The sequence below is a fragment of the Martes martes genome (genome assembly GCF_963455335.1).
Source record: "Martes martes genome assembly, chromosome: 3".
In the NCBI taxonomy this organism is placed as follows: Eukaryota; Metazoa; Chordata; class Mammalia; order Carnivora; family Mustelidae; genus Martes; species Martes martes.
In genome coordinates, this window is record NC_137890.1 from 178,182,696 (window position 1) to 178,195,185 (window position 12,490).

The 12,490-nt window shown below is 41.4% G+C and overlaps 1 protein-coding gene across 1 annotated transcript in view; it reads left to right on the forward strand.

Annotated features, from left to right (window-relative positions):
- Positions 1-764: 764 nt before the first annotated feature.
- The window catches only part of DYTN (dystrotelin), a gene marked incomplete at both ends in the record, with an annotated part of 51,117 nt that continues 39,391 nt past the window's right edge, over positions 765-12,490 (forward strand). The window contains 6 exons of the mRNA XM_080799452.1: positions 765-828; positions 1,749-1,823; positions 4,467-4,668; positions 6,931-7,016; positions 7,530-7,630; positions 12,292-12,363. Coding sequence (XP_080655578.1) covers positions 765-828; positions 1,749-1,823; positions 4,467-4,668; positions 6,931-7,016; positions 7,530-7,630; positions 12,292-12,363 — 600 coding nt within the window. The remainder of the gene's footprint in view (positions 829-1,748; positions 1,824-4,466; positions 4,669-6,930; positions 7,017-7,529; positions 7,631-12,291; positions 12,364-12,490) is intronic.

A 12,490-nucleotide genomic window follows, 5' to 3' on the forward strand; every position in this document is an offset into this window, starting at 1 on the left:
TATCTGATCTGAACTATTCAGGACTTCCTCTCCAAGCATCAGCCCCTCTCCCACTTCAGGAAAGAGACAGCCATTGCTAGAGTGACTCTGAAATCAAAGCAAGGGAAGTCCAGAATGCATGTATGTGGCAAGGAGGAGGAGCTAGGAGAGAGGACGAGGTTGTGGATACAGAAAGTGGGGGATCCCGGTGGTATTTATGTCAAGAACCTCTTCCTCAGTCCACCCAGCTCCCATTCAGCCTTCTTCTGTTGAACCAGTGCACCTGTTCTGCTTTGGAAGAACAATTTGCCCTTGATCTTGGTCCTTGAAACTCTATTAGTATTGAGTAAAACCCCCATTTCCATGAATAGCTTTAGTTCCTTGATGGGCCTTTCATACAAAGACCTGGGGGGGCTGACTTTGCAGAGGCCCCTTAAACACAAAGAAGCTGTTCAATCTTCCAAAGGAGTGAAGAGTTTAGACCTTGGAACACACACAGGAAGGGACATGGAAAAATTGCCTCTTCATCCTCTAAATTCTCCCATTTCTGCAAGAATAAGAAATGAAAATCAACATAAATTATCCTGCCACATGGGTGTGAATCGATGAAAGCCACTGGGCAGCCCCTTGTTTGTGTTTTGCTGTAGGGCTTGCTTAGCAGGAGCTAAAGGGCTGCCTGTGTTTCTACTCACAAACGTGTCTCCAGCACACATATCTATTTATCTGATGAAGAAAGGGAAGATCAAATAGTAAACTAATTTCCCCAAAAGGAAAAGGAACTAGTTATGACTCTAGAGCTTTCTCTTTTTCACCACACTGTGAAAGGGATGGATAAACATTCAGGACCCGGTAAGGGCTCAGAAATGTTAACCATTGTTGTAGTGTTCTTGGTGGTGGTAACTCTCAAAAGAAGGTATAATAATAATTCTTTTCTGATCGTAAAAATAATGGACGCTCTCCATAAACACATTGAGGTGATATCGACAAGTAGAATGAAAATAACTATACAAAGAATTCGAACAACCAGAGATAACCTCTATGAACCATTTGATAATTGCCCTGAGAAATTAAGCTCCACGTGGCAAGGATTTGTATCTGTTTTGTTAACTGCTCTGTTTCAAGGGCCTGGAATCATGCTGGGACCATATAGGAAGAGCTCAATAAATATTTGCTGAAGGAATGAATGGATGGAGAGTTTTGTGTCATTTTCCTATACGCATAAATTTTTGTGTATACATCTGACTAGAATATATTTACAAAATTGACTTTATATTCTACACAGTTGTGTTTTTTTTTTTATCCTGTTTGATTCACAGGGCTGTTTCCACTTTTTAAAAATATTTTCTTTGTTTATCTGAGAGAGAGAGCGCGCATAAGCTCTGGGGGAGGGGCAGGCAGAGAGAGAGAGAAAAGCAGACTCCTTGCTGAGCAGAGAGCCCCGATGCAGGGCCAATCCCAGGACCCTGAGATCATGACCTGACCCAAAGGCGGAGGTTTAACTGACTGAGCCACCCAGGTGCCCCAAGGCGGTTTCCTTTTTATATAAAAAGTTTAGTAGACTCAGAGGATGTCCTGTAGGGTCACTTGCAGCCTAGGACACTGCAACCATTATTTTTTGTTCCCAGGTAGGAAAGAAAGCTCTAGACTTTGATTTCCTCACCTGCAGAAATAACGACATGGCTACATGATCTCTAGGATTCCCTTCTCCGGTGTGGGATTTACCTAATGAGATGGTCCTTTATCCATGATATTTCATCTTTTCTTTCCAGATGACCTTAACAGTATTGAGAATTCCATTTACAGAACAGCCTTCAAATTACGATCAGTGCAAACTCTGTGCCAGTGTAAGTACAGAATCTCCTTAAAAACTTGAAATAATCTGATCCTGATGTATGATGTAAAATTCACAGAGAAAACAAGAACTACCCCCATGAGAGTGACTGCTAGCTCCAGAAGGCTGGGTCTACGCATTTACCTATTAGTAACAGAGATGATGGAATGGGGAGGATACAGCCTGTGTGTGCTACCCACGTGTAGCTTCGCTGTCCAACAAGAGAAAATAACTTGTGGAAGAGGTTTTAAATTTTTTTTTAATTTTTCCTACTTGGTTTCTGGATATTTCTTGTTTGTTTCCTTTTCAGGATACCAATATTGACGCAAAATAAAATTGTAAAATTAGTTTAAAATCTATACGTGTAGATTTAAGCATGAAAATTAAAAATTCCTTCTACCATGCAAGATTTGCATTTTGAAGGCATTACCCCTCTATTTGAACATGCAAAAGTACATTCAGATGAATCATCCTTGGGCCACAAATCTTAAAACTATCTCAAGAATTCTCTGAGAACTGCTTTTTTGCACTAAATTTATATCTGGTTGAATGCCATGATTTTCTTTTCCTATATTGTTATCATGGGAAAATAAGATAAAATACAGTAAAAGTGTTTATTTAGTAAAAATTCTTCAAAATGAAATAAATTGGGTTCTATGTATGAAAAACAACAGGGATTCAACCTAGCTAAAGTTATTGATTTCTAGTAAGCGCTGAGTTGCATTAAAAAAAAAATTTCATGTGACGTGATTTATGACATTTACCAGATCAGACCTGAAAGAAGTGTTATACCTATGACATTTTGTCCTGAAGGTTGCAATTTTTGTCATAGTTTGCCTTCTGCCCAATAAGTTATTTAGACCAGTGATTTTCAAATTGTGCTTCACAAAGTGCCTAAGGGTAAGAGTATGGCAGGAAAGGAAGTAGAAGCAAGTGAGGGAAGGGCAAAAAACCATCTCTTCAACCAACGCAACTCGTTTTCTCTGTTTTCCCTACTGCAAAAGGGCCCTTTGAAGAAGAGACTCTCGGCTTTAATTAAAAAAAAAAAAAAAAAAGGATTTTTGACAAATTCACGTAGAACTCTTACTTATTATTCGAGAGATCAATAAAAGGCAGAATATGCTCACCAAAAATTTACCCTCAATTCTGCTATTTTCCTGGGGAATTTCTCCCATTAAAGAAAGTTAGTGGCAAATGTTCATGTAAGCCTCCCTCATGAATGCCTGCCTGGGGTGTGAACTAACGGTAAAATTTGAGGATATACCTTTTGGGACGTTTTATCACCCCTGACATTAGAACTTGAATAATACTCACGGGGAATATTAACAATACCCAAAACCAGTAGTTCAAAGTTCTCCCCAGAAGAGATATCCAAACAATGATCTGAAAACAAGAAAGTCCCAATGCCTGAGATAAAGCACGCCGTGAGCTCCAGGCGGCAGGATCTCAGGGCACCACATAAATCTTGTGGGGAGACGCACGCACAGCACCATTATCTGTTTCGCTGTAATACAGAGCTCGCCGCAGAGGACAAGAACGCCTTGTGTACAGCGCGCCGGCCGGGGTGATGAGTTTTGTGACTGAATAACGATAAAACAGTTTGCACTTTCCACCACCTGCAGCCAGGTTTTTATTAAAGTCACAACCTAAAACCTACTCCTCGCTTCTGTACGCTCTCCCCTTGAAAGCAGGATCAGAGAACAAATAAAAAATTTTATTATACTTGCTAGATTTCTTATCTGTGAGGCTGATTTACGAAGTAGAGAAAAGCGCAGGGTTTTATCATTCCACAGACGGAAGCATTTTCAAGGCCAGCAGCTCTGGGCGCCACTGACGTCCTCATCTCTCAGATGGTGCGAGTGGGTGTTTATTAATCTGGTCTGTTATCCTCTGTCTGCAAGAAACCATAGGGTTAGCTCTATTTCATTCTTCCTTGTATTCATTGCCTTGTAAAATTTTTAGGAGGTGGTAAAAAAAAAAAAACCATAAGAAATAAACCATTATTTTTTGTAAGCAACGTTCGCTTTATTAAGTGCCTTCCCTAGATAAAAATATCGATGGAACCAAGATCAACAAAAAGAAATATCACTGAGCCAAGGGCAGACCCAAAGAGTCTGGTAATTCAGCAACTGCACTTTTATAAAGATCACTGGTTTTTTAACTTAGGCAATTGCATTTTAACACAATATTCCTTCTGAAACAAGGCTGTGGACAGGGAAAACTCTATTTGAACACGAAAGGTAAATCTGCTCAATTCACTTAATCAAGAGTCGAAAAACTGTTTTCACCACTTCTCAGCACAGTGCCCTAACCTCCTTAGAAGGCTGCTTTTCAATATTCTCACTTTTTTCCCCTTTTCAACGTCATCCTGCAAAGCAACGTCCTAGAGGTGACGTTGGGAATAATGTTATAACTAGGCTTTGCTAACAGATGTGCTTTTCCAAAATCAAATCTGCTATCCTACTAATAAGGTCTGAATTCTACACAAGAGCTCTTCATCCAAATAGTGGTCATATTCTAATTCCCTTTAAAGAAAATAGCTGCTATTAAAAAAGCCTTAATTAAACACTAGAAGACATTTGCTTTATTGGAAGCCTTTATTTGAAGCCTGTGTTCCCATCGGAAAATAAGATAATTTCCTGTTTGCTTTCCACAGTGGACTTGATGGACAGCTCTCTGATTCAGCAAGTCCTCCTCCGTCGCAGCCTCTGGGAAGCGAGAGCGAGCCCGCTCCCTGTGCAGCAGCTCTCTCAGGCTCTCCAGGAGCTTTTTCATAGAGTCAGGGTGGACGAACCAGGACAGGTGTGTCCCAGAGCTTCAGAACCCACTCTGAGCCTTCTCACAACGATGTACGACAGGTGAGGGTGTGAAGGTCACACTGTGGCCTCAAGACAGTGTTTAGTCACCGCTGGTCATTGGCCACCTAGTGTCATCTAAGGTTTGCTTGAGGTTTGTTACATAAGAAGGCTTCTTTGTTTTCCACAAATGTATTATTCATCCAGGAGGGGGATGAAGAAGTACATGTTGATCAGCTTCACTAATACAAATGACCCGTGAATAGCAAAAAGGGAAAAACAAATCCACATTACTTCTGTCTCACACAAACTCTTTTCCACTCTGGAGGCATGCCCACCTTTTGCGAAGGTGGTTATCTAGCTATGCATACAAAAAAACTACTGAGAAAACTACTAAGAAACCTTTTTTCTTGGGTCCCTGGTAGCTTATTTCTTATAACCAGTTACTGGTTTTTGTTTTGTTTCTCAGGTACAGTAAGGGTGATTAACCTATGCATGAGTGGCTAACCGTTGTCTTAGTCTGTTTGGGCTGCAACAAAAATACTGTAGACCGGGTGGCTCAAACAACAAACATTTATTTCTCACCGTTCCGGAGGCTGGGAAGTCTGAGGTCAAGGTGCCGGCCGTTTTCAGTGTTTGATGAGGACCAAGTTCCTGATTCACAGAGAACTATCTTCTTGCTGTGTCCTCATGTGGTGGAAGGGGTGAGGGAGTTCTCTGAGTTCTCTTTTACTTAAATTTTTTTTTTCTGAGTTCTCTTTTATAAGAAGAGCAGTAATCCACTTCAGGAGGGTTCCACTCACATGACCTAATCATCCCAAAGTCCCACCTCCAAATTCCATCACCTTGGAGGTGAGAATTTTGACATGTAAATTTCAAAGGGATCCAAACATTCAGTCCTCTGCACCTGTAAGCCAGTTCAGACCATATCAAAGGCTTAACTACGCATGCCACGGAGTAAATGGTGTGTGTGTGTGTGTGTGTGTGTGTGTGTGTGTGTGTGTCTGTGACTGTGTGTTCCCCTGGTTCTCGGGTCTACCCTTCTTCTGCCGCACTTCATTCTGTTTTCCTTAGGTGGTCTTGACCGAGTTGGGCTCATCTTTTAGAATGCATTTTTAAAAAATCATAGTAAATATAAAACATTTGGAAAGTGCAGAAAAGAGTAAAGAAGAAGAAATGTTACCCCAAATCCCGCCTCTCAGAGGCAAGCACAGTTTAGTCATCTGGCAAATTCCTAGTGTTTCCTTTTCTAGTTTATTATTTTTTTATCACACAAATAATACACAAACATGTTCTCAAGCTATTTTTTCATTATTTCAGACTCCTTAAGCATTAAGTTTTTTAAAAAATATTTTATTTAGTTATTTGTCATAGAGAGAGAGTGTACAAACAGGGGGAGTGGCAAGCCGAGGGAGAAGCAGACTCCCTGTTGAGCAAGGAGCTCAATGAGAGACTCGATCCCAGGACCCTGGAATCATGACCTAAACCAAAGGCAGAGGCTTAGCTGACTGAGCCACCCAGGTGCCCTTAGCTAAACATTAAGCTTTTGAGGAAGCACCTAGATGGCTCAATTAAGCATCTGAGTCTTGATTTCGGCTCCCGTCATAATCTCAGGATCATGAGATCGAGCCCCACTTTGGGCTTGGAGCCTGCTTAAGATTCTCTCTCTCACTCTCCATCTGCCCCTCCCCGTGCCAAAAACAAACAGAAACAAACAAACAAAAACAACTTTTTTTTTGCAAGAAAAAAAACACCTCCAACATTAAGCTTTTGACCATCATTTCTAATATCAACCCCTGCTTCTAACAATCTTCTTGCCTTTGAGGCATTGTTTTGCAGGCTTGGATCTGCACAGTCAGTGACCAACAGATGATTAGGCTCTAAGTGAGCTTGTGGATATTTTATGTACATGTTTTTGTGCTTGTATCTTTGTTTGGTTTCTAGGTATGTGCATCCTAAGGAAGTGACATTGCTTGCTCCATGAAGACGAGGTGCATCCCTGTTTCCCCAGTGTCCAATGCAGTGCTTAGCACCAAGAAAGCATCCAATAAATATCTGTTGGGCACATGAATGAATGAGTGAATGAATGATGAAATATTTTAATTCAATTTTAGTCTGCCAAAACCTAGATATAGGAAAACAGACCATGAAAAATGTGAACTTAAAAAAAAAAATAAGAAAGAAAATAAAGAAAAGAGAAGGAAAACGTGAACTTGGAAAACGATGTCAGAAGTCTCTGTTAATAGTTATAGTCTTTATAAGGCAACTTCACCCAGAATCACCCTGCCTTTCCCATTCTTGTCTCTGTGTTTTGTTGCCGTGTAGCACAGGAACGGGTTTGCTCAAGCTTGTGCCTGCCGCTGCTGCCCTGATTGCCTTGTCCGGGGACAGCCCTCTTACAAAATACAGAGGTAACTTACGGAGGAGTTTCTCAAGTGCAGTGACCTCCAAATCTCCAAAACACTATCTTCTTCACTCATTCCTATTCCCCTGCCATGTGACTTTTCTTTGATACACGGTCAGCATGAAGAACGTTTTCAAGGTGTCAATCTATTCTTTCTAATTATTCATAACTTGGTCGTCCTTGCTATTTATTTGTGTGGGGATTTTTCAGGCACAGAAGTAGTTATTATTCCTTTAAAGACCGGGACTCTCCTCACAATACCATTTACCAACCTCGTGGTCTTCACCACTGATGTGCTGAATTATCAGGAGGTTAAAATGTGAATTGGTTTTCATTAGTTGTCAAATTACCTCATTTGGGAAGTCTTCAAACCAGCAAGCAAATAATCAAGAAATATGGCTTTCCTTTCCTGTTCCCTTTATACCTACAAATAAACTGCTTAGAATTCAAGGCACATAGTCTTCCAAGACGTATGGCAAGTGTTCCTTTTAAAGATTTCTTTCCCCCTTTGTATGTCTAGCTCTTTTTCAGCTCTATGCAGAAAATACCAGGGGAGCTTATGATTCTGGGGCACGCATGACTCGAAGCATTTTGAGAAACCTACTAACAGATCTACAGCAGGTAAATCTCTAATACTTAAGAATTCTAAATTCTTTCCAGTTCTATTAGTCACCTTTATTATCAAAGAATCTGATTTTTACAGTGTCAGTTCTCCCTTAATACAGTTCTCCATGCCATTCTCCCCCTCTACAGCCACTGCTATTACCTGAGCATGGATGTGACCATTATAATCACTTCCTAACTCAAGCTTCTCCTCCCTCCAACTCTGCCCCCACACTGCAGTCAGTGACTTTTCCAAAATGCAAATGTCACCCTCGTGCTAGAAATTCTTCACTGCCCATGCTTGTCTATAGAACAAAGCCTAAATTCTTTAGCATCATATGAAAAGCTTTCATGATTTGACCCAATCCTTTTCTTTTCAAAAAGAGGTAAAATCATGATTTTTATAGGACTATAAAATGCACACCAGGGACGCCTAGGTGGCTCAGTGAGTTGGGGCCTCTGCCTTCAGCTCAGGTCTGATCCCAGGGTCCTGGGATCAAGTCCTGCGTCGGGCTCTCTGCTCAGCAGGGAGCCTGCTTCCCTCTCTCTCTGCCTGCCTCTCTGCCTGCTTGTGATCTTTGTCTGTCAAATAAATAAACAAAATCTTTTTTTAAAAAAATGCACACCAGTCCAAAAATGTATTTAATTTATGAATTAAAAAAGGGTATCAGTAAGGTGTTAAAACTAGTTGAAAGAAATAACCAAAGAATGGACAAACGGATAGATAAGGAATATTAAAATGAACTTGCAGGTGGATGTAAGACTGGCTTTTGGGGGAAGTTGGGAGTGAGTCCCTAACCAGGCCAGAATTTATTTGCATGTCTATAGGTGAGAATTATTTACAATTCAATCTGTTTTCTGCACGTTAACTTTCATTCTCTTGCAAAATAGCCTAGCTAAAGGAAATGATGCATATCTCTATACATTCAGGTATCACCATTGAAAAGATCGCCCGCCAGTGGTTTATTTTGCTTATTCCACAGACTTTAATTTTTCCTTGCATTTTTATGCCAATTTCACTTCTATATATCAAAATCCTTACTCTGCGCAACATGTGCCAAGTTCTCCTCCCCTGACTTGTGCAGCTCCACCTATCAGCAACATCGTTGCCTATCACTTGGAAAATACTGTTCATCTTTCAAGCCATTCAAATCGTTAGTCACCTCCTCACTGAAAGCTCTTTAACTTCCTGTGCATAACTTTGTTATAGCACTCATTGAATTTTGTTGCCATTATTATCAGATATATGCCTTCCACACTAGAGTGCTTCTCAAGGGGAAGGGCTGTATTGCACTCATGTTTATGTCTCCAGTGGCTTACAAAGTGCCTGGTTGCAAGGCCTTTGACCAAAGATTAATGAAAGCATAAATGAAATGCAGTGCTGAAGACTCAAATAGTTAAGGTTTCCATCATTTCCTGTGCTTTAAGAACATACAGATTTAATATTGTTTTTATCCTTGCTAATCAAGGGAATTTAACCCCCTTAAAGCAAAAATATTAAATGATGCATCTGAGCATCTACAAATGGTTGGAGCACACTCCAGATTGTCTTGTGTGGAAGTGGTTGCTGTCCTAGTGTGACTTTTACCCCTGCTTCAAAGATGCCTCTGCTGTTCTTCCAGCTCCTGTAATTCCCCACAGTGAGTTTTCTGCACTGTGAAGCAATAATAACTTTCTGTCATTTTTCTCCTGTATCTAGGCTGTAAGAAAGAATACTTTGTAAGGTTCTCTGGCTGGGGCCCTGTCAATTAGACTGACAAACGACAGATGAACAAGAAGAGAACAAACAGAAGTTTATTAGCATGTATATAGCACATACACATGGGAGTACCCAGTGATGAGTAACTCAAAGGGCTGACTAGAACTCAGGCTTACGTACAATCTTAAGCTAAACAAAGGCAAATGGGTTCTGGGCTTCCCAGTGGAGAAGGAAAGTGATGAAAAGGTGACCAGGAAAAGTATGATGAATAGGGTTGTTTAGTAAAGTTTGTTGTAAGGATTTAGGTTGGTCCCTTCTCCATTGATAAGAGTTGTTTAGAGTCCTCTTCTTGCTGGTAGGAAGAAGGAGACATCTTTGGTAAATTGAAATTTCCCTCATAAGTATACATTTTCTTTCCTGCTTTTAGAGCTTTTCCTGCAACTGCTGGTTTCCATTGGCCTTTAACTCAAAATAATCCATATGCCAAAGGGGGTGGCATATTCTGGTACTCTTCAGGACCAAGAATTCTGAACTGGGAATAGTCATGAAGGAAGTGGGTAAAGAGGAAGATTATTAGAACTTTAGGACAGGGAGTATGGTTTAGAAAAACCAATCCTTGGGCACCTGGGTGAGCATCTGACTCTTGATTTCAGCTCAAATCATGATCTCAGGGTCATGAAATTGATCCCCATGTCAGGCCCCAAGCTTAGTGGAGAGTCTGCTTGAGATATTCTCTCTCTCCCTCTCCCTCTGTCTCTTTCTCCTGCACTTGCTCTCTCTCTCTCTCTCTCTCTCTCTCTCAAATAAATAAATAAATAAATCTTTAAAAAAGAGAGAGAGAGAAAGAAAAACCTATCTAAAGTTACCTGTGCTTTGATTTGGTCTTAACATCTCATGTTCGCATTGATCATAATAATTTATATTTCATTTGTTCTAGAAATTCCCAATAATATTCAATATGTTCATATTTTTTTAATGGAGTGACAATTTTTTTAAAATTTAGAATGTTAAACATCAGGCATAGTTATTTCAGAGCTGTTCTGGTGGTGGTGGTGGCACATAGATCCCATTGCCAGCTTTCTGCTAACTCTCAGGCATATCTGCCAGAGCAGAGGTACTACCCAAGCATCCTCACACCTCAGGACTCAAGCTGGTGGAGAGCCAGAGAGAGTGGCAAAGTCTGTCCACCCATTTATGCAAGGGTGGGCTTAGGTGAATATTATGAAAGTAGATGTTCTGAGGGGCATTTTCCCTTTCCTGGAGAAATCCTTGTTCTCACTTTGTAACTACTGTAGCCCCAGACCAGCACCCCAGCCAACAAGCCCTAAAAATGTGCCCTTGTTCCAGGCTCAACTGAGGTCAATGAGCCGCTGAAATGGCAGCTCCAGCAGGGCTCTGTCTCCCACATTAGGAGGTTCCCGAGAAAACTCTTAGGAAGGTGGAAATTTGCATAACAAATTATCCTCCCATTGACTTCCATTAAGAACTCAGAGATGGATTCCCATAGAAAATTCCAGGCCTCACCATGTGATTCAAACCACTCCCCCCAGAATCCTAATTATCATTTCAAGTGGTGTTCTGCCTAGGGTAGCACGCCATCTAAGCCCCATGCAATCTTCCACAGCACACCTGCAAGAAATTAGTCAAATGGGCAGTTAATCCACAAAATCTTTGTGCACATACTTAAAGCCAAAAATGGAGGTTAAAATCCACTACAGAAGTGAGTTTTCTTTTGATTGATGTCAGCATCGCAGAGCGGCAAATGAACCCCATCTGAGCCCCTTCCCTTATTTTACATGAAGTTAACCCCCCTTTCCAAGGGCTCAGAAACACCCTCTAAATAAGTGTCCGGCTAGTTCCTCAACACTCACAGGCCACAGTATGGATAATGAGTTAGTTTTTCAGACAAAGGCCAAGTGACGTAGGGAGTAGTTACTTCTGTTCAGCTGGTGATGGGGTTATTATCAATTTAAAGTACAGCCATCTTGTCACTATTACGCAAATGTTTGTTGACTCCTGCCTGGCTAATTGTCAGCAAAGTGGTTCTAAGTGCCACTTTCCTGATTAGAAGAATGTTTATTCGAGTTGATGGACTCAGCAGGGGGGTCTTCGAAATTACTTTTGAGCTTGCAGGCAATGCCTCTTGACAGCCTGTGCTGGAGAAGACATCAGACGTGAAATGAGGACTCGTGACCACATGGGCATAAATGGAGGTGACAGGTACACGTATCTGTGCATCTAGATATGTCAGAGCCAAGTCCCTGGCCCTCTTGGCAGTCACAAGGGATCCTTAGTCCCTAAGTGAAACTCCTCTGGTCCCCTTGATTGAAAGGTGGAAACCAGCACAGACGGAACCATTGGAACCCCTACAATGTGAGTCCAAAGGACAAAGCTCTGTGACCCCCCTCTTCAACAGAGTAAGGAGTCATGAAGTGAGATCTCAATTCTGCAGCTAAATCGCGTTTTATTTTTACCCAGAGCAAAATATTACATCTCAAGTGCCCCTTGCTTTAAACAAGGATAATGACTACTGCCCTCGCTCCGAAATTGGTGTTTGTTAAAATGGGATGCTATGAAAGTGTTTGGAAAGATTTATCTTCAAATGGCTCTGAACATGAATACAGTATCACTGTTACATATAATTAATTCACAAGTAAAGGAGGGCAAAGCAGGGTGAAAATAATATCCCTGGGAGCATAAGAAGTGAAACAATAGAAGCCGTCCCCGTGCTGCCCCAATTCCTGGACTCTCTCCTCAGTCTCCCCCTTCCTCCCCCATGTTCATTTACTTTCCCCATTTAGACATTGCACAAAACCCACACATTTCTTGTCTGCTTGAATGAGGGCAGTTCATCCAGTGTCATACACCAAGTACGTGTGAGTCCGTGGCTGGAAGCACCATGACACAGGCGTGCTGATTCCAGGGGTCATGTATTTCTCCAGCTTCTCACGGCTGACATGGGGTTTCCTGCCTCTTGTAGATCCCAGCCGTCGTAGGGGAGAGTCGCGCTCTGTGCTCTGTGGAAAGCACTACCCGAAGCTGTTTCCAAGGGGTGAGTGCCATGCAAATGTCCCCCGGAGTTGGGGGCAGACATGTGTGCTAACTGGTTCAAATGACAGAACGGTGACCGGGCACAGCATCCCAGACAACTTAATATAAGATACAAACTTCTTTGGCAG